The following is a 25,429-nucleotide window of genomic DNA, read 5'->3' as shown; positions in this document are numbered from 1 at the left end:
GGCACAGGGTTTTAAGAGATGTGCTCAGTGTAGTTTCCATATCAGGGGTAAAGGGTGAAGCAGAGGTTTTATTTTGAAATCAACACAACAAGATTTTAAGACTCATCTTCGAGCAACTTGAGCCAGACACCAGGTACTTTAGCAGTTAAAATTTACACTTGTTTCTAGCACAGACGGTACACAAGTTGGCAGAACCTCTAATTAAAACCATAGATATTTTAGGCCAATGGTAACAATCGTGCAGCAAAAATATATCACAGAAGACTGTGGATTTCAAGAACAGGTTAGAAAACTAGAGTTTCCTTTACTGGCATTTGACTTCAGCTGTGCCAATAAGCACAATGAGCTGTGCTTATATAAGCAACGTGAACATTACTAGTTCAGCAGCAAAGAACATCACATGCATCTTCCTCCCTAAGTAACATTTTTCTCTGCTTGTATTAGGAAGGGAGCAATTAGATGAATCTGATTAGGCAAATCCAGAGCCATCCTTCAAAAACATAATCAACAGTCATTCCTACTAAGTGAAGAAACAGGCTGAACATGGAATAGAAAGCTTTCCTGACAGTAACGCATCTGACCCATTTCTGCCTTCCCTCCTATCCTGTAGTCAAGTTCCCAGATTTCTAATCTCCCTGGAGAAATCCACAATCCATTCAACTCAAGACTTGGACACCAAATGAGAAGCCACATAAGTATCTTGGAGGCAACATGTCTTGAATTATACTGTAACTGGACATTCTGTATTTTGGGTCCCCTGCTCCATACACAGCAACTGTGCAGGGTTACTCGAAGAGAAGATCTTCATCCTTCTCTTCTGCTAAGAGATTGGCTGGCTCACTTTCCTCACCAGCAGCCCTCCGCAGTTCCCGTTCTTGATCAGACTTTTCTTTCAAGACTTTTTTCTTTTCCTGGATCTTTTTAAGCCTGTGAAGAGAAATACAGCTTTATCTGTGAAGCAAATATATTTTCATACAACAGGTTAGCAGCTATGCCATACAATTTGGATTTGATAAAGCTACCTGGAAAAGTTCCACAGGAAACAAAAATTCTGTAACAAATATCAAATCTGGCAAAATGGCTTTTATTGTTAGCTGCTGCAATTGAAAAACTTAACCAAACTATAAATTATATTCTTGACCCTAAACATTGCATTATACTACTTGTATTTAATCAAGTTCATTCCTCTTTCATTCATTTCAGGTCTGACATTTTTGTTTCAGATAGCCTAGAACACTGACTTTATTGGCAAAGATGTCCTTAAAGCAGAACACCTCAGGGTACTGTATCACATCATTCCCCCTGGAAGAACAATGACAGCTATGTACAACTTAATGGAAGGGATTAATTTATAACTTTCAGACAAGTAATTGGTGAGTGCCCAGCTCTGGAAACTCAATGTGCAGTAAGGATGAGTTCATGTTTAACAATGTTTGCTGCCAGATTTGGTGAACAGTTCCCGCTAACTCCCTTCTGAGGAATGGTCTATTTTAGGAAGAGACCTACTCTAATCTTTAAAAGTCTAGTCTTTTGAACTAGTCCATTACCTGTAGAATTCCTCTCGTTCTCGTTCATCCAGTTCTGTGACGATGTAAGAAAGAGTACGCTCGATCCTGGGAATAATCACTAAAAAATATATAAATAAGGAAGTTGGGACTGCTGTTGCATTAGCCAGGAAGTAATCTAATGTAATGCACAGATGTTGTTTGAAATCAATCTAGTAATTATTTTTGCTAGGGGAAATTTGTGTCTTTAATGGAAGACCATACTATTTCCCAATGAACAAGTACACAAAGCATAAAATTAAGTCCTGAAAAGTGAGCAAAATTTGAATTAAAACTATGTTCTTCCATCGTTTTGTTTCAGAAACTTCTATTCAGTATAGCACCTTTACTCAGAATTATCTCTGTTTAAAAAGGCCATCAATGAAAACAGATATTCAAATACAACACAATCACAAGAGAAAAGCTAGAACACTAAACACAGCTTTAACACCAAACTGCCCAGGCTCTGTGTCAGAATAATTTGTTAAAAGAAGAAACCTGTTATCAGCACCACCAAAATTATTTGGAAGGCTGTAGAATTTCTAAGTCAAATTCTCAGTGATAAACGTTAGTTTAGGCCTGTATGTTCAAAGAAACCAGTCCATGAAAAACTGCAGAAAAGGATGATTTGGAAACATGAATTGAAATATGTTATTGTGCACATGCAAAAAGGATGATTAAATCCAGGACATCAAAACTCAACAACATGAAACAATCAGAGAACTCTGGACACTGCAGCAAAAGGAATCACAGTCAATGTGTGGATTGTAGTAGTACTTAAGAAATGGCAAGAAACAAATTTACAAACAATAATGTGAAGAATAAAAAATTCAGATCAAAGAAAAATACCATGGTATCGACATAAGGGCTGCTCCATCCAAAACAAAGAAGTTACCAGCCTCTCCCCTGGTACCACCATTACAGTTTTAAAGTTTATTAGAGTGAGTTAAAGTTAAATGCATTTTAGTTATTTGAAGTTCATGCTAGCTATTGGAGCATTTTAATACACAGAAGCATTGTATCCTTTGCTTCTAGTCAACAGGCTTCACCAGTTAAGTCAAAGTCACTAGCAGGGACTTCAGAATGTTTGTAAAACTTTTGTCCTGTAGGTTCTTAATACAATTTCCTGGTTACTTTTTCATGTTTGCCTATTAATTTTTTTCTGTGTCCTCCAGTCCATTCCACTGTGCTTTTATTTTTTCTTTCTTCCAATATGCTTAATTGTAATGCTTTCTAGAAAGCATTCTTGAATGGGTGAGAAGTTCTAACAAGAAACAGTGGCTTCCTTGACCCTGCTCCTCATCTTGCGTGGAGATAGAAAAATGTTATGCATCCCAAATGGAAAAATACTCACCATGTTCAATTGCATTCACACGTCTGTTTGTTATTTTAATGGCTTCATCCAAAGTAATAAAGGATGTCTGATGGAATGGGATTAAATAATTAATACATAACAAGACAAACTCAATAATTCCATCAATTCTGTACACAAAACCAAATAGCACTTGGAAAGTGAAGTCTATAATGCAGCTTTACAAACTACGTCCTTGGTAGAAGCAGAATGTTTTCTATTAATGTCACTAGCATGCTGAATACTGCACAAGTGGTTACAAATACCAACTCTCCAAAATAGTTTCTTCCTAGCATTAAAGAATAAGGATTTCTCTGAAGCAGGAATATGGCTAAAAAAGGTTTGCAACTTTGTACAGCACTGGGACTAGATCAGGCTACAGCTATAGAGATGATACCTTCATTTTAGAAAAGTGAGAAACCAACGATCCTGTTCTTTCTTAACTCCCACCAACCTGTAATGAAGCCAATTCCACAAGCAGCTCCACAGCTTTGGCATAGTTCCTCTTCAGTTTAGCCAGCTGTTCTCCACCTCTGGCCAAGCCAGTCAGCTCATAGCCTGAAAAATTGTTACTATTGCTATTATAGTGTTTCCTTACTAGATAAAAATACTTCAAACACTACAGGGCTATAAAGAGTTCATCAAGTGAGAAGCTAAAGCCTTTTCCCATTAACAAATTATTTTTATAGTGGTTTATGTTATGCATGTCTCTGGTAAGACTTGGAAGTCTCAATATCTGGAAATACAAGTCTCCTCCTCACCTGAAAAACTCACTGATTTAGTAAAGCAGAATCTATTAGAGTCCCTCATAATGCCTCCATGTCACAGGACCAGGGCAAAGCATCAAAGGAAGTAAGTACCCCTATACCTATGATATAAACTGATTTCCATTAAGACATGACGGGTACTTCTGTATGAGCATGGAATAGCCATTAGTACATAAAGACAGAAAACACTTGGGTTGTACTTACTGTCCCCCCCCTCTTGGTAATGCTCAAAAACTGGCAAGGTCACACCTGGCAAGAGTGAACAAAATGCATGTAAGAGACTTAAAGGGTTACTTATTAAATACAACTCACTTTTACCCCATTTGCTTCTAATTTTGTAATGTCAGAAGCTCTGTTTACAAAATATTCCTACATAGCTGGGAACAATTAAGTCATGGTGATTCTGACATACCATACAGAACTTCAGAATTGTGTTGAGTTTGCAGAGATCAAGACCCATGGAAAATTCAGGGAAGTATCCTGGTTTATTCAGTTTTATTATGTATCTGTTTAGTAATACGTTCCTTTTGCTTAAGGAATATTTTAATCATTCGGTCCTTATTTATCTGTCTTGTTTTCTTCATAGACAACTGTGGATAGACAATTGCTTGAAATTTATTTAACTTTGGGGCTTAACTCCTGATCTGCTTTCCAGTAAAGCTCTATGGAAGTAATGCTTTGTCCAAAGATTCAGAAATTGGCCTGCAGTCCACACACATTCATTTTATTTTATGAGCTGTAAGTACAAAAATCATAAGCTGTATGTGAAAAAAGCCAACAAATTACAAGGAACAATTACTGTTCCTACAATGAGGTAAGTAAGAAAAAAAGGGGGCTGTGTTTGGATACATTCCTGCCTACTTCCAGTTCTCCCACAATTCCCTTATGAGTTGAAGTACTAGTGGCCTGGAAAGGACTCACCTGCTACATTGTCCTTTTTAGCTCTGATCTTGACTTGTGCTTTGTTCACATTTTGGATCACAGTGGTACTGTAAGGAAGAAAAACGGATCTTAATCAGGAAAGATGAAACGGTTCATTAACTCATCATTACATACAAGATCAATCAGTTATCAAATAGCTGCAAGGACCTGGAAAATGTTGTCAGTTCAGTTCTCTATGGTATTCATTGCACAGTCTTCAAAGCTAACATACAAGCTTTGAAAGAAACAGGTTTCTGTTAATAACATTGAGTCTAATTAACCTGTAAGATTTCTTTCACAATGAAAGTGAAGGAATTTCAAGGCTTTACATGCAAACCAAGGCCACAACATTTTGTTCATTTTAGTTTCTGAGTATTTGTTCTTTGAGACCACTAATGAGTTTATTTATCCACTAACTACCATACCTGCACTTGTACAACAATTCATCTTGAAGCATTCCAAACTAACTTAAGGTCTTCCAAGAACAGGTCACCACAGCTAACTCCTCTGCTAAAGTCCAGTTTACTTACAGGGTGGAATCTGACTTGTTTATAGCTAAACACGGTGACTAGTTAGGACAGGAAACAGCCCTATATCCAAATGAAAGGGCAAAAAGACTTTTCTTCAGCAGCACACAGATTACAACTGTCTGATCACCTGGCTCTTCCCCATTAGTTAGTAGTACCACCAGCTGAAGCTTAAACACTTCCCACATGTACACCTGAGTGAATTACACAAACACCCTAGACAGAACTGTAATTTATTAAAACACAATTAAAATATCCTGCTCAAGGAAAAGGATTTATTTCCCCTCTTGTATACAGCCTCCTCTAGCCCTAGTGAGACAAAGGTCAGTGAGGTAGGAGATAAGAACAACTGGTAAAATCACTGTGTGACTTACTGGCAGAAAAGAGCACGCGTTACATCTGTCCCTCAAATTCACAAGACCAAATTAACAAATTGTTCAATACTCTGATATAAAGTCTTGCTTCCCTACATTTTTGATTCCAAACTGGAAAAAGCAACACCTTGTCAAACCAAGTACAAAACCAAAATTGTGTTAATCTTTCCATTTTGTTTAGCTTCCAGTGGAGTTGGAAATTCTCTCTCTCTTGCAGTGATGTCTCCCACCTTTATGTAACAGAATTCAGTTAATCCTGTCCACTGCCATATTTCTTTAGGTGCCTTTAACAATCTACATTTTTTTTTCCAAAAGAGAAAATAAAAATTTGTTGATAGCTCTTTCCCATAGGTAGGACATCCTCATGGAAGCCCAGCAATCCTCACCTGAAATCTCCTGCGGTGAACTTTGCCTCAGCAAGTGAAAAGGCAGCTTCTCTCATCACCTCACCCATCAGCATCTTAGTCTGTTAAAACAAAAAAGGCAGCAAATACAAGGCACATTGTTACTTCTTTTCCAGGATAAATAACTAGCAGCATAAAGAGAAGAAATTGAAGAGAGTGAGAAGGTCCAGTATGTATAGCTTACTCTCAAACTGGAAACTGCAATTCTCAGGTGACTGGCAAAAAAAGAAAAAAAAAATTCAGCTGTTTCACACTGTAGAATCCATAGAAACAGCAAAAGATATGTCTTAATAATGAAATTCTATTACATGGGGGTTAAATCACAACAATAAATTGGCTCAGTAGGAAAATATTCTTCCTTCACAATGTATGGAGTACTATGAGACAGCTCAAGTTTTTTTTCAATATACAAACATATGCAGCTTTGTGAAATTGTATTCTCTTTTCACTCCATTTTTTCCCAGTTTTTACAGATTTGTAGCCCTTGTAGCTAAAATCCATGCTATTGAGAGACACCAGCCTTTGTGTGTGAGACAAGGTACAGAAAGCAATGACAGACTGACAAGAGCTTGTCCACAGCCTAACAACAAAGGACAACTGCTAACCATGGACACTGCAGCAGCTGCAGCTTAAACAGTACAACTAAACACATCTGATGTGGCAGAACAGAACAACACAGGCTCTACAGACTATATCGGATTTATCATCCATGTTACAAAGGAAGAAGCAGGACTCTGTGTTTCTTCATAAAGGAACAAAAGAAACTTCTGCTTGCTAGTGTACCTACCTAGTCATGCAGGAAACATTATAGATCTGCAGTATCCCCTCAAGCCAGATAAAGCAAGAAAAATGGGGCTACAGAACATGTTAACACCAATCCTAAAGTATTTGGGAGCATCAGAGCATATTCCCTGTAATACTCAAGAGATGATAGGGAACTTGGGACACAAAAGACAGCAGAGGCTAAGACTGTCTGGAAAGAGGTGAAGAATATTAACTCTTCCAAGTTTCTGTATCATTGCAGCCAAAAAAATAATTCTCCTCATGTTCTCAGTAGTCTCACTAACAAAAAACAGATTAGCCAGAAAGCTGTCCTATATTCCAGCCTATCTAATGAAGTTAGCAGAACAGCAATGCACAAGAGACAGGTTTCAAGTAAAGTGAGCCAAACAAAAGATTCTAATTTACCTACCTCAATAATTTTCTTAAGGATCTGCCTGAATCGAAGTGTCAAAGCATCAGATTTTTTCTTTAAGAGGTTACGACCTGTTTGGGCTCCTTTCAAACGAGCCTTCATGATGGTCTGAGCCCTGGTAAGCAGAGGAATAAAGAAAAAACATCCTGCATCATCTGAAAGGATTATGAAAAAGTTTACGGGAAGTTTTCTGACAGGCATATGAAGAGAATTTATATTTATCTCCATCATCAACAAGAACTACAAGGTTATTATCTGTGAAGTCAAAGTCATGGAAAACTGACAAGACATCTTTCAGTGCTTCTATAATAGGAAATAAGAGTTTTCATTCTTTTTCATGACTTAGAAGTACCAGAAATCAAACTACTCCAAATACCCACTGTCACTGTGACACTGGTATTGCTTTTAAGTTCTTTTACTGCCATGTCATCTTCTCAAAATCAGACAACACAGCAAATTCTTCATGTGGTCAGAACAGCTGATGCCATATTCTGATTTTACAGAGCAAAAAGATGAAGCAGTTGCACATTCTGGTCTTCCTTAGCTTCATATGCTGCATAGATTTGCAAGCTATTAAAGACAGTCAAAAGCAGCAACAATTTAAAAGGGATGGATGTTAGTGAGCTAGCTGTAGCTTTCACCCTTACTTCCACTAGCACACTTACAGGCTTCTGGTGTGAAATTAGGAACTGTACTGCTTTCTACATGCAGCCACTGTGCACAAAGGACACTGCTCAAGTCAAGTTCTTACACATTTCCTCTCTGACCTTGGAAAAAATAAGTATAATTAAGATTCTGTCTACACAGTGGAATCCATTACTGGCCACATCTACTGGCATGTGATGAGAATAGCTCCATTAACATCTACCAAATACGTATAACTGAAAACCACAAATGCTTTATGAAAAGTTTACTATTAAAAAGAAAAATCAGAATGTAAAATGGCAACTTTACTTTCCCAACAAGTAGGTGTCTGTCATCACCTTGAACTAATCTGTTTGCTCTGTTCACCACCTGGCAAAGACTGGCTGGCCTTCTAGTTCAAGCAAGATCTCACTCACTCTGAGAGTGCAATAAACAAAGTCTTGTTTACTCTTAAGGAAACTGAGCAGCTTCTGGAATTGAAGATATCCAGCACAGAAAAGGCTCATACCAGCAAGCCACTTCATAACAACAAAAAAAAAAACCCCAAACCAACATAAAAAGTAAACCTTGTGAAATCATCTTCTGTCAGTTAACAAAATTAATTGTTGCAGACACAGGTCATCTTTATTTTGCCACTCTAACTTACATTCCTTTGGGAACACCAACCACATCGTTGTCTATCACCTGGTTTGAAACCAGGCCTGTAAATATTAGGCCTTTATACATGACCACCCTCATGCCACAGTGACACATCACCTCCCAAAACCAGATACCTTTCAAAAGTGATTGAAGTGCCCCCTCCTTGGACACCTAAACTGAATGAAAAAATGTACTACCAAAGAGCAGGAGTGAGACCAGATGACTTAGTGCATGCAATAATTCATTTCTGTGTATGCAATAGCTTATTTCTAAACTAAATTTCAAAACAGAACCTCTGCCATGGAATGTATTAATCTTTCCATATAAACTGTTACTTTATATGTCCTGAGCTCATACAGAGTGAATAATTATTATTTTATGTTTGAGGTTTTCTGTCCTGCAAGGCATCCTTTTTCATTAGAAAGATTACGTGCGGGCATCAACCCACTTTTATGCAAGAAGATTTGAAACAGCCTTTCACCTTCAAGCAAAGTCTGTCTGTCTTGGAGGCTTCCGAAGAGAAACTGAACAACGTTATTAAACCAGCAATTTTATTCAATTGTTTATGTTTGTTCCAATGTTGGCAGCTTTCTAAGCCTTCTCAGGAGACATCTGATTTCATGACGAACAGTTTGCTGTCTGGATCTGGAAAATAACCTGACTGTCCACTACACTGGGAGCACTTTACTTCCTTCTTTTTTAACACTCTGCGGCCAGCCTCTCGTACAGCAGTATCGTCTGTTGCAAAGTTAAGGGAAGCTGTGGTTCCATTTGTCCGTTTTAACTACACACACATTCTACAAATTTTTCTAAGTAAGGTTTGCGTAATCACATGATTTTAAATACCGTACCCGGCATCTTGGTGCCGGGTCCTTCCGCGGCCCTCTGAGGGCTGATATCGCTCATATGGAGGCTGGAAGCAGAATATGAAGTTTAGGACGAGCGGCCCTGAGCTGCTCCATCTCCACAGAACCGGGGGAGCCCCGCTCAGCGGCGCAGCGCACACAACCGGCGGAACGACTCCCAGCGCCGAGCCCCGATGAGGAGCCCTGGGCGCCCCGAGAGCCGCCGCTCCCCCCGCCTCGGGCACCGCACGGAGCCCCCGCGCTCCCCCCGGTCGCTACCCCGACCCGTCCCGACGGACACTCACATCCGCGAGGGGAAGATCTCGATGCGGTCCTTGGCCGACATGGCTGCGGCGGGGCCGGCCCGGCTGTCACCGCTGTCACCGGCGGGGCCGGCTCGCGCTGTCACCGGCGGGGCCCGGCCCGGCTCTCTCCGCCGCCGCCGTCACGTGACTCGGTCCCGCCCCCGCGCAAGGGACCGAAGCCGGACGCCCGCGCGGCGCCGCGCGAGCCGCTTGTGGTCACGTGTCCCCCGGGGGCCGCAGGAGGAGACGCGATTGGCTGAGCCCGCGGCTCTGGCCGCCCGCCGGCAGGGGGCGCTCGAGGGGAGCGCGGCCGCTCTCTCTTCGGCGTCGCGGCGCCTGCGCAGCGGGGCGGCAGCGGTCGGGCGCACGCGGCGGCACGGGCCGGGCCAGCGCGGGACTGCGGGGCGCGAGCGCAGCGCGGGACCCCCCAGGCCGCAGCCAGGTACCGCCGCGCGCTCCGGCCCCGCCCCCGCCCGGGCGGCGTGTGGGGCCCGCGGCCGTGGGGACCGGCGCCGCTCAGGGCCGGGCCCGGCGTGACCGCACCGGCTCCGCGCCCGGAGCTCGGCAGCCGGCGGGGCTGCGCTGCCCGGGCCTCCCGCCGGCGCGGTGCCGGAGATGGGCTTTGCCCGGCCCCCTCTCCGGTGCGGCGGCGGTCGTGGGGCAGCGCCCGTGCCGGCGGCGCCGGTCGGGGCTGGCTCTGTTTCCGCAGGCGTTGTGCGGCCGCGAGGGCCTCGGCTGAGGCGTGTCCGGCCTCTGGAAAAGATGAATTCCAGCTTCGACGCGGTGGGCGTAGTGTTGCTCCTGGGGGTTTCCACAGAAGGCCAAAATAAAAGCCCTGTGACTGTGGAGAGAAGAGTGAAGTGCTGTGTGTGCTGAGCTGTGTCCGTCCGCTCTTACTAGCTGTGGCTCGGGTTTGTTGCTTTGCAGTGCAGCTTTATCATGTACCCCATAAGTACCTGCAGGATTGAGCAGAGCTGCATTGAGTGGACTAGAAAGCGGAACTGTAAAGTTTTCCTTTTTAACCTTGGAGTCCTTTGTTCAGCTTCAGCTTACACAAAGTTATAAAAAACCTTCCGAGTGTTTTTATAATGCTATGCTAGTCTGTATTTCCCCTCTTTACAAGTTAAGAATGGAAATAAGGGTGGACATGATCTTCTGAATTGTGTGGACATGTACACCTAGCATTTCGCATTGTTTTCCTACTCTGAATTTAAATCTTGTAGCTAGAAAACACTGGCACTGCTGTAAAGATCATGACTCAAACTTCAAAATGGTGACTAAAACCTTCTGAAGGAGTGATGCATTTGGCTTGACATCTTAGGCTCTTGCTGCTCTAGAAAATTTTCTGTGTGAAACTTCAAGGCATAGACAACTGAACTAACCTAGTTAGACATTGAAGAGCATATGGATTTATCATCAGAAAAATAAAGCAGTTTAAGCTTCCTTCTTACCACTACTTGACTGTGAAATGTTGGTTTTGCCATTTTTTTCGTTTTTTAATGTATAATGAAGGAATTCTGTTTCTTTCATGTGATTTTGTTGGGTTTTTCCCCTCCTGACTAGCAATCTGTTGGGAGGCACTTTTTTTGCCTTTTGAGTACTTCAGGCCAGGCTACTACTGTTCTGATTAATGCCTTTGCTTTCTTTGCTGACAGTTGATCTCTGGAGCAGGTCTTGCAGGATTACTCTGAATGTCTTGTACTGAGTTTAAAAGTCATCTGGAGTCTGCTTCTCCTCAGTACTATAGAAGCTTCCATCTGCCTCTCATTTTCTTAGCCTCACATGCTGTCTTATTATGTGCGTACAAAATCCTTTATGAGCTCTGCAGGCTTCTCTCCCATGTCCTCCTGCTCTTACAATCCAGATAATGATCCTTGAGAGTCCCTTCCAATTCAGAATATTCTGTGAATCTGTGACAATGTTACACACTCTCATGACTTGAGATGCATGTGAGGTGTGCACTGCCACCTTTCCACCCACTTGAAGAAATCTTTGCAGTGCTGTGTATAGGCAGTATGACAGTTGAAATGGGTAATGAAGTCTGGGTAGCAAAGCTTTTTCTACATTAATGCAAAAAATAGCATCCTAGAGAATGGTTGTGGTAACAGTACTTGAAATACAAGTTAATTTATTATTTAATTTCTATTAAAACCTAAGCACAACTTTATCCTAATTGCTACTTTTCCTGCCAGTGTTCATCCTTATCCTCCCTAGTCCCTGCTGTTTTATTGCCATGTTTGCAGAAGGGAGTGATGTACTGCGAAATAAAATCTTTGGTTTTTCTGCTTGAATTCCAGAATGCCGGGTCTAAGCTGTAGATTCTACCAACATAAATTCCCTGAGGTGGAAGATGTAGTGATGGTCAATGTTCGGTCCATTGCTGAAATGGGAGCCTATGTCAGCCTGCTGGAGTACAACAACATCGAAGGCATGATCCTCCTCAGTGAGCTGTCCAGGAGACGTATTCGTTCCATCAACAAACTCATCCGGATTGGCAGGAATGAATGTGTTGTGGTCATAAGAGTGGACAAAGAAAAAGGTATCTGGGGATGTGGTGGGCTCTACCAAGATTGAATTTGTAGACAGAAATGCTGGTGAACTAAGCAGGTGTTCATGGGTTTTGCCAGGCATTGAAGTAAAATATACCATCGCTGATCATACCTATGATCCTTCTTCTGTTCCTCTGTGTCCTTTGGGAATTGGGTTAATGAAAGTAAATCACATCAGTAGAGATTTAAGTGGGTCCCCACCAGATCAGTCACTGAACTATAGCGAAGTGGAATTTTCTTTTGATATCTATGTAGATTTTCTAAGTCAACTGAAGAGAAGGATCATTTGCTGTAGACATCAAAATCTAGATGCTAAGTATTTAGTGCTCACCATCCCTCCTGTTTGTTAACAAGTCTCAAACCTTGTCGATAAAGGTGATTACAAGTATGTAATCATTGGGAATTCTGTAGGGGACAGGTTAAAATTGTACAGGCAGTTTGGGGTTTGCTGTCTTTTTAACGTTTGAATTTTTGAAGGTATTTTAAATGTAATTTCTGTTGAGAATGTTTTAGATTTTAATAATACTGTTCCACACAATCTCTAAAATCTCTATCCAGCTATACAGAAATAATGAACACTGAGCACATGTCCTAGAAGTGTTACTGTTGGTATGATGTTTCTCAAGTTACATGCTTTTCTAGAATACTTCTGAAACTGCAGTTAACTCTTGAGAATAACTAGTGAATGACAGGATAAGGAAAAGCAGAGATGAAAGAAGGACAAGAGTAAACTTATTGCAGATAAATCTGAGTAGAAACAAGTTTCCCAACATCTCTAATGAAGCTATACTTTTACAGATTAATTTTGTTTGCATATTAACAGATAAATGCATCTGGAATTCATCTAGTGGTCTTTTATTTAACTTATTGGAGAACCTATAGTTTGTGAGAAACAGGTGGAGACCTTTTAAAATTTAGAAGAATGTTCAAAAGAATTTTTTTCATGGGCTTTTCTTTCAGGCTGAGCCTATTTTATTAGGAAGCTGTTCAGAGCTAGAGTGATGGGGTGCCAGCCTCAAATTAAATTGTGTTGAGCACTGTAAAAATACGCATTAAATTTGCTTCTTTGTATGCTGGAGTGATTTTCCCAAACTCTGTGCAGAAATGTAAAAATAGATTACTAGTTGCTGAGATATTAGGAAAATGTCTTCAAAATTTGGAGAGAAAATATTAATGCAGTAATTGAAAAGAATGATCAAAAAATTTGCTAGTGTAAGTATTTACAGTTGAAAGAATTTTGTATCCTAATTTGGATCATAATTTGCTTAAATTCATGAAGGTTTGGTCTTGTTTCTCTCTGTAGCAACCTATGGGATACTGCAGGCAGGGGGCAAATCCTGAGCCAGAGTTTGCTCTTCCTGAGTTTCTCTTGAAGGAGTCAGATTGCACAATAGCTGACACTTTTAAAATCTTCTTCCCCAATAGGTTATATTGATTTGTCAAAAAGAAGAGTTTCTCCAGAGGAGGCAATCAAATGTGAAGACAAATTCACAAAATCAAAGACTGTAAGTCGCCTTTCTGTATTTAGGCCCTATGTATTTCCAGCTTCTTTCTTGAGCCACCAAAATGCACAGACTTAAGATGAATGTAAAGTGTTCCTGTGTTAGGCATGCTGTGATTCTCATTACCCGTGCAAAGATACATAACCAGCTCATGTGTCCATTAGTGTTACATGGTATGCTGCTTAGTAAGTAATTAATAAATCAAGAAAGATGTCAGTTGAGAACTTAGGATGTAAAAGGGTGTGTTTAAATGATAAGAAATCCAAAAGTATGTGCCAGTTTAGCACACTGTGGGCAACTTTTTATTGAAACGATATGCAGGTAGTTTCAGGCTCCCATCCTTACTGCTGTGTGGACTTAACACCTCCAAGTAGAAATTTTTGTCTGCTTTCAGTATTTGGTTTGGGGATTTTACTACTTCTGTGTTGCAGGTTTACAGCATCCTTCGCCATGTTGCTGAAGTCTTGGAGTACACTAAGGATGAGCAGCTTGAGAGCCTGTTCCAGAGAACTGCCTGGGTGTTTGATGACAAGTACAAAAGACCTGGATATGGTGCTTATGATGCATTCAAGCATGCAGTCTCGTAAGGATTTCTGTGCTTCTAGGGGCTTATTTCAAATTGCAGAGAAGTATTTCCTGACAGTATTACTGTCGCCACATTCTTTCAGGTTGTATCATTAGGTTTCTTTCCCAGATTCAGTACGGAGAATATTCTGGTCAAGTAAATTTTGACATCAGTCTCACAGAGGAAGAACATTACTCTTTGTTTGTCAGAACTTGCCTGGTTTTAGTCCGAGGCAGATTTTGTCAGAAATACCTACCTCTATGTCTGAAGACATTTCTACTCAGAGCTGATTGTCATTCTTCACTGCACAGACAGCTTTTTTCTTTTTATAAATGCAACAAGCTGACTTGTTACTTCTCTCCACTTTCAGACTTAAAGAATGAGATCATAAACTTAGAAATGGAATTAGAAAAAAAAAAAAGAGGTGGAAGTTGTGATGCTAAGGAAATATGCACTGAGATAGATTGCTTTTATTTTTTTAATCGAGTCTGATATTTTAATTTGCTTTCAGAATTGAAGTATTTGGTTTCCCTCTACAGAATCTACAGTGAAATTGTCAATCCTAAACTGGATTTCAGTTTTGTTCTTTTATAGCAGCTAAGTGTGTGAGTGATGAACTGGAGCTGAAAGCTAGACTGCAGTAATAATGTTTTTAGAAATGGCAGTGACTCTAGGAAGCAGGGCACTCGGCAGTGTTTTAAGTAGCTGAAAACCAGCTCTGCATTTTTGGGGAAGAAACAGCTCGTGTCCTCATTTAGAACTAACGTGTTTTGTTTCATATTGTGATGATTATTTTCTGGTGATAGCAAATTTACTGGTAAAGGGCAAATCTGGACATGCTGCTGTAAAAGGAATTCCAGGTCAGTCTTAACTGATAAATACTTAGTTAAATACCTGTATAATAGAATTTTTTTAAAAAAAATGCCTCTAGTTACACTGGCTGTTTTAGCTTCAATTGTGTACTCAGGAAAACTCCCTAGTACAGGCCTTTTGCTCATTTGCTATTCAGTTTGGAGTACAAACTCCTGCAGTCTGATCTCAAGACATCTTTCCATCAGTAATGCCTTAAGATTTCTGACTGTGGACTGTGCTTTTATTTGTTTCTGTTGTTATTCTACATAAATGTATAGCAGTGGAATGGTACAATGTGGATATTACTGCCTTCCTATTTTTGCTGGAGTGCTGTCTGAGGTTTAGAATTCCCTCTTAAGAGTTTGGCTTGTCATTCCTTTCTTTGTACTGTTGAGGATTAGTGTTTTGGAGTTTCAGGCAGCATGATACCTGTGGCAGAAATTGGACAGTATATTTGCCTTCTAATCAGTAAAAATTAAACATTGGGGACCTCTTGTTGAAAGTCTGCCAAATGCTTTAACAGGTGAATTTAACAGGATAGTTTGGAAATAAAGCAGAATTTGTATGTACCATAACTCACTTCTGCCATACAGCTTCATATTTTGATCTGTAAAACCTGTCATGTTTCTGGGTTCTGTTTGCTTGTTTGGCCCTTCTGCTCTCTATACTTAGAATACAAAACATGAAAGATGATGTTTTATTAGCAGCAGAGACCAGTCTGTTGTACTACCTCTAGCTTTTGGGCCATGTTATTTCATTTTTACCTGCTGGTAGTATTGTACATGGTCTGGTATTTTTTTCAGAAAACGTTTGTCTCTGCAGAACAGGAACTGGTTTTGTGAGTTTTTTGGTTATGTTCTTTGTTTCAGATAGATTTGGGATAAATTTAATACAGCAGTAGAAAATTGACACCACTTTTTTTAAAAAAGAGCTGCTAATTTATACTGGTAAACAGAGGAGTTTGCTTCTGAGATCTCTGAATTTGAAGCTATTAGCTTGGGATTTAAAAAGCCTTTATCCTTGCTTTAGCTGAGAATGTAGCCAGTAGATAAGTATCTGTCTTCGATCCAGATTCTGTTAAAAACAAGTACAGAATAACATGGAATGAGTGTAGGTTACTTTGTAGAATGACAAATATCTTGTGTTTGAATGAAACACTAAAATAATTTTAAAACTCCAGATTCATCATGGATTTGTTTTTATGTGGTACGAGTTTATCTTCTCGTTGGAGGAAATACAGCAATATCAAGAAGCTGGATACTTGTCACATTCTATTTATCTCATATAAAGGGAGCAGGAGAAAAGTCATTCCTTCACTTAAAAAAAAATCAACTAAAATCATTCAGATGATTCCTTCCAAGAACAGATTGAGTAAACAATATTTACCTGCTGTGTTTACTGATGGAAAATGCTTTGAAAGAGATGTGTTCATTTTCTTGCAGTGTTTCAATGGGTTCTTAAAAAGTTTCCCTGTTTTCTTTGCCTAATAGATATCTAGGATTATTTGTAAGAAATAGAAATAGTACCAGAAGTTTATGTTGTGCTATATTCCCCTTCAGTATAACTTCTGTAATGTTGCTTTGTTTGCCTCAGAGACCCTGCAATCCTGGACAGCCTGGATCTAACAGAGGAAGAGAGGCGTGTATTGATTGACAATATTAACAGACGTCTGACACCACAGGCAGTCAAAATCAGAGCTGGTGAGTTCTTCCCACGTGCTCCTTGAACCTGTCTCCATGCTTAGGTTGAGGTAGTGTATCTTGTTGCAAACTATAAACTCAGTTAAAACTTATGGTTCATAATGCTGATATTTGAATGGAGCTGTTCAGAATTAAGACAATCCTTAATCAAGGGTTGCTTTCAAATTGCCTGTGTGGATTCTATCCCAAAGTGCAAGGTGGTTTGGCTTTTAATTTTCCTCCCAAAGTGCAGATTCCTTGGAACACGGACTCGTTGTCATGATAGGTAATGCAGTCTGTCATATCACATTGGCACACAATGAAACTAAATATTTTATAGTATTACTGCATCTGTAATACTGCTTTTCATTATTCAGAGTTTTAAATTCATTGATTCCCTGGCACGATGATTCAACTCTGTCAGCACAGCCACAGCATGTGCCTTAGTCACTTGTTCATAAACATGTGAAAATAGTATTTCTTAACGGGTTGATTGCAAACCATTCAGTAGACCATATCAGCTCAAGCTTAGCACAGCTCTAATGTATGAGGTAGTTTGTCTCTTACAAATTTAATGTGGGCAGAAAAGGCACGACTGCATGACTTAAGAAGACATACTTCAAAACTGTAAATTTGGCTCTACAGAACAGCCTAATGGTATGATTGCCATTAAACAGATAGTGTAGCAGAATCACATTTTTAACTAGATTGAGAAATTGCCTCTGCTCTGCAAGTATATATTGAAGAGCATTAAAACTTGCTGATTACTGTGAAGAGATAAGCCTTTTCCACAGGACGCTGAAGTAAAGAAGACCGTACAAAAAGTAAGGTAATGTAAAATTCCTCTACCTGTTGCTTTAGACTGCCAGGAGTTAATATAGGCTTCAAAATTTTTATTTGATTGCCATGAAGAGTGCATTTACTAACATGAACAGAACTACGTCGCTTTTGCATATAGTTACTTGATGAGCATGCCTTCTTCCATCATGCTGCCTGTTTTGTTCTTAATGGTCTAAGTCATTAATTTTGTCATCAGCTCAAGTGTAGAATCTTGCCATTGCCTTCTCTTCTCGTCCAGAGGCTGATTGGGATGTTCCTCTGTGAATTTGTTCCTGATAGCTCAGAATTAGCAGGCTTTTGTGAGTCACCTGGAAGTGAAACCAACTTTGTGTAGCTTAGTCTTGTGCCATTGCTATACAGGTAAAGAAATCTTTGTCTTTTCACTGGTCAGAGTATTACAGGTATCACCAGCACTAGTTTATGCCGTGATTTTCAAACACCTATAAAAGGCTATAGCTGACTATTATTCTAACCATGTTAACCTTATAAAAATGTATTCTAATGCTCCTCAAGTGATGCCTCTGCGCCTCTGTTGTAATTGCTGATGGAATTCCATAACTTCGTGGATGTGTTTCTTTCCAAGTTTCACTTTTCTTGATCTTGCATTTTTTTCTGGTATTTATTGCTTTTATAACTTCATCTCTCCATGTGAAGTACAGAATTATTGGTGTTGTATTTATTGGATAAGAAGTGAGTGAATATGAGTGTATAATTTTGTATCCCAGCATTTCAAAGCACAATGTAAAATGTTGTGCTGTCTAAAGAATTTTTAAAGACTCTTACCTCAACTTACAAGTGAAGCAAATGTAATACCTTCCTTAGATTTGGAAGCTACTGAGGCTCTCATTGTGGATAAATATTAGTTGCTAAAAAGATTTATTAAAGCTTTAGATATTTTGCAGTTCCTGGAAACAGTAAAATTTTATTATTTGTGTTTCTCTTGTCATAGATATTGAGGTGGCCTGTTATGGTTACGAAGGCATAGATGCAGTAAAAGAAGCTTTGAGAGCAGGCTTGAACTGTTCCACAGAGAATATGCCCATCAAAGTGAGTGTCAGTCTTAATAATGGAGTCAAAAGCAAAGTTTTCTGATGCACTCAGGGACCAGTAGTGTGTAATTGCTCTGCCCCAACAAAGCCATGGGACTGATTTCCTACTCTTCTCTAGCAGGACTAACACACTTCTTTCAGCTATGTGCTGGCAGTCCTTCCTGTGGTTGTGCAGTGCCTTTCAAAGTTTGGGAAACTGTATTTATTCTGTTCAATTTACTGAAGTCCATTATTGGCATATACCCACTGTTCCTTTATGCAGTCTCTACTAGGGAGCAATACATTTTATTTTCAGGTATAAGATTGTGTAAAAAAAGGAAAGTTTGCTCCTCTTTCATTTGAGTGTTGGTAGAATGACTGCTGTATCCAGGCCTAATTTTTCTTCTCCAACAGTTTTTTGGATGTTAAGTGAACTACTGAATAAGTGTTTTTAAAAAACTTGGAAGTACTCTCTACTTTAAAAATTACTTTTTATTGTTGCCTCTTGTAACAAAAGAAAGAGTTTACTTACTCAAGCATCATAAAAAACATATGGGGTTTAATGCTTTTGATGCTGTGGTCTAACTAGGCATAATATATTTTCCTTTGTTACTGAGTTTGCTTTTTTCCCCAATCTTTACAATGTGGTAGATAAATCTGATAGCCCCTCCTCGTTATGTGATGACTACTACAACACTGGAGAGAACTGAAGGACTGTCTGTTCTGAATCAAGCCATGGCTGTAATTAAAGAAAAAATTGAGGAGAAGAGAGGAGTCTTTAATGTGCAGATGGAGGTAGGAACAAACTACATTCTAAAATGCAACTTTTTTCCTTGCAATATTTCTAAAAAGTAGAGCAAGATCTGTAGTGTTACAATAAATCTTAGCAAAAAGTTATTAAAAAAACAGAAAAATCAGAACTTTTGTGTTCCTGAAATAAACATGGCCAGAAAATTTGGCTTTCCTGGGTTTTATTGTGTGACTTTGGGACATACTTTATCTCTTGCTCTTTATGTAGAATCAGAGTCTACAAATGATGTGTCCTTTCTTTATGACAGTTTGCCATGTGTTCTGGTTTGGTTTTTTTCAGCCTAAGGTGGTCACTGACACAGATGAGACTGAGCTTGCAAGGCAGTTGGAAAGACTGGAGAGGGAAAATGCTGAAGTGGATGGGGATGATGATGCTGAGGAAATGGAAGCCAAAACAGAAGACTAAATGTTCCATAACTTAGAAGAGAGACCATATGAAAAATTAGAAACCCCATTGCAAACACTCTGGACTAAATGATTCCTGTATTGGAAACTTCAAATATTTCAAGTGTTTTCCTGTTTTAAAAAGACCAAAATATAAAAGGCTCTTCTAAATAACAGTTGGTGCAGCAACTTACACAAATTGAACCCTTTGAAAGGAGGGTGCCTAGTCAAATTCAAGACACAGATCTGGCCAGACGGAGTTTGCAGCCCCATACTTAACACTTTCGTACATAACAATTCCTAATTGGTGATTACAGCTCAGTGCATCTGTTCATGATCTTTCCTGGGAGCAGCAAAACCATGCAAGTGGAACAGTTCTATACAGAATGTATTTGAGCAAATATTCAATAAATTTCTGGGCTATGTAACTCCAAGGTTTTGGGTTTTTCCTCCTCTTCTGTCAAATGGCCTAGAGTGGTGTGAATATAAAACCTGGAACAGTATGACTAATGGGTGACTCCTCTTTAACATTGAAAGGGCTTTCTTTTGTTTGCTTTAAATCAAGCTGAGAATGAGTGGAACAAAACGTTTTACATTCATGTTTTACTTGCAAGTTTGTTGATGCAGACTTGTTTGGTTTAGCATTTCCTTTATTTATCATCTGCATTTAGGGACTGAGAACTTGAAAACTTTGAAAACAGCTTGTTTCCATTCCAATAAACAGCTGATAAATGAAGAACTACATATAGCACTTTGCTTTGAGAGGTGAACATAGCAGGAGCTTTAATGAACTTAACATACTTCAAAATGGGCAGCACTGTCTGTGAGCACTGCAACATGACTTTCAGTTCTGCCTAGTGTCTATCCCATTTACACTGAGCTGAGTTAGTCACTCTAGGAAAAAACTGGTTTATCTTCTCTGAAGAAGAGAAATGAGATGTGCTTTCTAAATTGGAGTTTAAAAAAATAATTTTAAAATCCTGTTTCCTTGTCAGTGGGAATTGAGGGGAAACAGTTGTGGTTTTTAAGTAAGGTTTCCAGCTTGCTAGATTTCTAAATGTGTTGGTATTTTTTTTATTGTCATGGCCCATACTGCCCATTTTTTTCCCTTAGTATTTTGTGATGCTAGAGGGAAAATGCATGAAGAATGAGGCTTTGAGCCTTAGTTAGGCATTCTTATTACTGCCATGATACAAACTATATGCTTACTAGGTGCTGTTGCCACAAAAAGCATTCTAAAAGGCTGTTGGCTGTGTGTTGCTCATGCATGCTGGGGTATGAGAGAAGTTCAAGTTCAACTCTGATAGTAAAGCAAAGCTGAAAAAGGTAAATAACTTTCAGTCTTTACAGAATGTTGGAAAATATTTGAATGTGCAAATTGGCAAAATGAAGAAAAAAATATTTTTAAGCAGCTGTGTATGACAGCCTGCCAACTGTGCCCATTCACTAAAATAGCGATTTGACTTCTGTTAAACACAATAGGTGGGTACTTCAGAGTAAAGAACAAAGTATTTTAAAACTCTGTATCATGCGATTTCCATGCCATAATAATTCTGTAAAGGAAAAAAGACTGACGAGTGAGCCACGCACGCTCCAAGGAAGGAAGGAGTGCAATGAAGGGATTACAGCTGGTATAATCTGTGGGAGCTGTTCTGGTTTGTTAATTGTTTCTCTCAGTAACTTACAAGCTTGTTAAATTTCTTCAGTAGCTACCAGACATTTTCTAATTAGAGCTGGAATGTGCTGATGGGTAAAAGTCTGAGTCGGTTCTGGGTGCCTGAAAAAAATGACCAGGACAGTGAGGATGACAGATAAATGCATTCCAATCGCTTGTCATCCTGGCAGAAACAATCAAGCTTTCCCAGTTTTTTCTCTTGAGCATATTTCAACCAAGAATAAATAAAAGGCACGAAACAACCTGGTGGATCCTTCTCATGCATTGCAGAAGCAGGAAGGAGTAGGTATAAGATGGATGTTTGGAGGCCTATTAGTGAGGGAGTACTGGGGCTTTGCTGAGCTGCAGCACTTAAAGATCTTTAGGAATTGCTGAGCTGATGTCTTGTGTCTCAACCTGGCTCTTTCTCTATTCATGGAGAATGCCTTTGCTTACCAAGTGCTTAAAAGAAGGCAGTTTTGTGAATGTCTCTGTTGAGTTGCTAAATCCAGGCAGTACATTCCGGCTGTTCATTGCTGCTGTTCAACAGCTACACAGCTGTTCATGAGCTCTTTGTGCAGTTGTAATCACAAGGCCAACATCTCCACGTGGTGGCCTTGTGGGGCTGTTGTAGTTTGTCTAGTTTTTAATGCAGTGACAAATCCTTGCTGTTTTCTCTCTGATTTTGACCCACAGGTTTTCTCTTCAGATGCAGTGGAGCTGGTGTGTTCTTCAGAGCAGAATTTGCATTTAGATGTTTAAGACTATAGACAATGAAGCAGCTGTTTCCAAATACTTCCATGTTTCTACAGTTAATTTTTAAATTGATGTGATGTCAGAATACTACTGAATGCTTGTTGTCTTTCACTTTGTACTGGTTTGGAAAGCAAAACCAGTGAGACTTCAAGTCAGTAATACAATTTTTAATAGGGAAGAGAAAAAAAAGAAGAAAAAAAAACAAAATACATGCAATAATAAAAATAAAACCACTGACAGAGTCAGAATACAACCTGATACCCTGTCAGTCAGGGTGCTGGTGCAGTTTTCCTCCAAAGGGTCCAGCGATGATGTGGATAAGGACCTGGTTCTTCCTCTGGAATCCAGTGGAGAAAGGCTGCTTTTGGCGTTCTAAACCTCAGTTTTTATCTAGGTAGGAAAGGCTTGGCTCATCCTCCTGGCTGGAGCATCTCCCAATGGGATGAAGTAATCTTATCAGTTCTACAGTAGGACTCAATGGCCCATTAACAGAAGATACTTCCCACAGAGATAAGGATGATCACCCTTATCAGTGATGGCCCATCAACAGAAGACATTTCCCACAGAGATAAGGATGATCACACTTCTCAGATGGTAATAGAATATGTATGTTGTATTGTAAACCAGGACACACTTCTATCTAGAAATGTTTCATCGTGTTTTATTTTGATGTGTTTTGTTTTCATCATATTTCATCCCTAATCCACTAAAGGAACTAATTTAATGGGAGTGCTGCACTGGAGGGCAAAGTCCTAAGAAGCTGCTTTGAAAACTGTGGTGTCTGTAATGCCCCAATGCTGTGTGTGACATGATGATACACGCTGGGCACGACAGAGCATGGGACAGGGTTTTCCTTTGGGCATGTTCCCTGAATCAGCTATATGAGACTTCTTGAAGGACTGAGTGGGAGGTACCAGCTGGTCTGCGAGCTGAAACAGCACAGCCTGCACTCAGAACTGTGGAAGCTGCTCCTCCCTCCCCTGTATCCCTGAGTAGCATCCTGTGGTCTTGAAGGCAGCTCTTTCTGGCCATCCCATTCCAAATTATATAGCATATATTGGGAGTCACTTTGAAGGCAAGAAAATGTCAAGCACTCAACTGTTCTTTTTTTCTTATACTACACTGATGTGGAAAGCACTCTAAAATGGATCTGAAGAAATGGGTACTCTTCAGTGAATTTTAAGGCCCACAGAAGATTCAATGTAGAACTCCCTAAGTTTATACAGATCAAAGCTTGTCTTTTACCACCGGAAGAGTTCTATGCCAGAACTTGCATTCCCATCCCATGCATGAATACCACAGCTCAGATCCACTGACTCATTTTATACTACCTGACCCTGAAAGATCTGTGTTTACTCAGCCTCAGGGAGCAATACAGGGGCAGTTTTTTAGCCCTGATTAACTACAGAATGAGAGGGAGGAAGGGGTGTGTATGATAAATATCCAAAGTATTGACAAAATACTTTTGAGTCAAGGTATTGAAGGAAGTTAAGGCTCTGTATAAGTAGTTGATGCACAACCTGTTATTTAATGACCAGCAGAAACAAGGTTTGCTTCACTTTTCACCAGCAGTTTGACAATAGAATTCTTTGTTACTAATGTTAATTTTGCCAAGATCTGTCTTCAGGGTTGTGGGTGGTCTGCATGCTGGAGAAAAGGAGCTTGTCAGATCTTCAGTGAGGACTGCTTCTGGAATAATTCTGAGATCACTGTCTGAGTGAGAGCCCCCTGCAAGCTTCTACCTGTCCTCCCTAGCATGAAATAGCACCTTGAATAAATTGCCTGCAGTAGCAAGCTGAACAATGTGAAGTCAAACCTCAATACCAAATGGTGGAACACTGCATTCCTGAATCTGGTTATATAAAGAGTGTATGTCCAGGAAATGCATGCAGCAGTAATGTTTCTTGTGAACCTGGACTCAAGTTTTCTTTCCCCCTCCAGAAATTCTGGTGTATAAAACATGGTGAGCTGAATTTTTTTTTTCCTGCTGACTTTATCAGTTTTTTTTTTTCCAAGATTGTTCTTCTGAATACAGCTTTTATCTACAAATATATATATTTGTGTGTGTATATATATATAATATACAGAGATGAAGATTATTTTTTTCAATTAACAAAAAAAATTATTAATTGTTAATTTTTTTGTTATGTTAAGGTTACAATTATATTTTTTAATATTACAAACATTTCCATTGGTAACTTTTAAAATATTACATACCAGCAGCAGAAAGTACTTTTCCAGGTGTTCTGTTACTATACTTACTTTAGGTGGACTGAAGAACAAACACACTGGGATATGACTTACTGAGTTTTTTGCCTCATAGCTGCCTGCCTTTTCCCAAGAGGCAAAAGGTGTACAGAAGGAGCTACATAGGTAACTTCTGCTTTTGAAATCTCAGCCAGCATGTTTTCTCTTTATGCAGAATCAACTTTTCTAACTTCCAGCAGTGTTTAGTCATCCACTGTATTCTCATGGCCTCTGCAGGACTCTTCTCTGGGTTGTCTCCACTACAATGTTGGTTTCAATTCTTCAGTGTCTTGCTATTCCTGGCTAAAAGTTATAAAAATGTATAAAGATAAAGAAATTATTTGTTTGTTCCTTTTCCTTAGTGCCCCTTGGTATTGGAGTCACTGTCTTACTGACCTCTGGACTCTTTACATAGCAACGAGTGCTTTTGTTTATTTGCTATACTCTACCTTCTATTTCTTATCACAGCCCATAGCTCTGCCCACATATATCAGCTAGATTTTAGTGAGAGTCATGGAATGTTGACAGTACAGAGAAGGCTATTATTTCTGAACAGCAGCACTCTCTGAAATATTAATACTGGTTTACTTCATCAGGAGAAAATTTGACAAATCTATTAAAGAGTTGTCATGGTGGCTAAAGTCTGCAAAAATACAATAAACATCTAAGATAGTATTTAGACACAAAAGGCACTCTGTTTCAACGCATTCAGGAGATACAAGAGGTCACTGCAGTGTTCAAGGATCAGGCTGCTTTACTAAAAGCCTGCTTATGTAGATTTTGGATATTACATTGAGAATCTTGGTTTATATACCAAGGGGTCACTGAAAGTAGAGTGGACTTTTAGGTGCTTTGGAGCTTCTTCGGGAAAATAAATTTTTAGCAAAAGAAGTTACTGTAAGATTTGTACAAGTCTCTTTGTAATCATAATATCCCATATGTTACGCTTACAAGTTGTGCTGATCTTAGAACTCCTGATAGTTTTGTTAGATGAGAAATTTTAAGTGGTAGTTGTTTAGTCTGAAGTTTTGAGGAATGTGGTTTTG

The 25,429-nt window shown here is 39.6% G+C and overlaps 2 protein-coding genes across 2 annotated transcripts; one reads left to right on the top strand and one right to left on the bottom strand.

The window, feature by feature from the left end:
* Positions 1-48: 48 nt before the first annotated feature.
* Positions 49-9,648, bottom strand: ATP6V1D (ATPase H+ transporting V1 subunit D). Its single transcript, XM_062495098.1, has 9 exons — positions 9,518-9,648; positions 7,081-7,198; positions 5,871-5,950; positions 4,584-4,651; positions 3,867-3,911; positions 3,350-3,453; positions 2,899-2,965; positions 1,548-1,626; positions 49-927 (listed from the first exon to the last, which is right to left on the bottom strand). Exons 1-9 carry the CDS (start codon positions 9,556-9,558, stop codon positions 786-788), a joined length of 744 nt encoding a protein of 247 aa, XP_062351082.1. The 5' UTR covers positions 9,559-9,648; the 3' UTR covers positions 49-785.
* Positions 9,649-10,207: 559 nt separating this feature from the next.
* Positions 10,208-20,154, top strand: EIF2S1 (eukaryotic translation initiation factor 2 subunit alpha). The gene is made up of 8 exons (XM_062494623.1): positions 10,208-10,428; positions 11,815-12,056; positions 13,492-13,571; positions 14,000-14,151; positions 16,579-16,685; positions 18,454-18,551; positions 19,184-19,327; positions 19,623-20,154. Exons 2-8 carry the CDS (start codon positions 11,816-11,818, stop codon positions 19,746-19,748), a joined length of 948 nt encoding a protein of 315 aa, XP_062350607.1. The 5' UTR covers positions 10,208-10,428; position 11,815; the 3' UTR covers positions 19,749-20,154.
* Positions 20,155-25,429: the final 5,275 nt, after the last annotated feature.

This window comes from Cinclus cinclus, chromosome 6 (genome assembly GCF_963662255.1).
Source record: "Cinclus cinclus chromosome 6, bCinCin1.1, whole genome shotgun sequence".
In the NCBI taxonomy this organism is placed as follows: domain Eukaryota; kingdom Metazoa; phylum Chordata; class Aves; order Passeriformes; family Cinclidae; genus Cinclus; species Cinclus cinclus.
Note: the sequence above shows the minus strand (reverse complement) of the source record. Positions and strands in the feature narration are given on the sequence as shown.

Coding starts and splice junctions, on each gene's coding strand:
- ATP6V1D (XM_062495098.1), bottom strand. CDS start 9,558: ATGTCGGCCAAGGACCGCATCGAGATCTTCCCCTCGCGGAT. Junction 2,966..3,349: donor TGGAATTGGCTTCATTACAG/GTTGGTGGGAGT, acceptor CCATTCCATCAG/ACATCCTTTATTACTTTGGA. Junction 1,627..2,898: donor TGTGAATGCAATTGAACATG/GTGAGTATTTTT, acceptor TATATTTTTTAG/TGATTATTCCCAGGATCGAG.
- EIF2S1 (XM_062494623.1), top strand. CDS start 11,816: ATGCCGGGTCTAAGCTGTAGATTCTACCAACATAAATTCCCTGAGGTG. Junction 12,057..13,491: donor AAGAGTGGACAAAGAAAAAG/GTATCTGGGGAT, acceptor CTTCCCCAATAG/GTTATATTGATTTGTCAAAA. Junction 16,686..18,453: donor GGCAGTCAAAATCAGAGCTG/GTGAGTTCTTCC, acceptor CTCTTGTCATAG/ATATTGAGGTGGCCTGTTAT.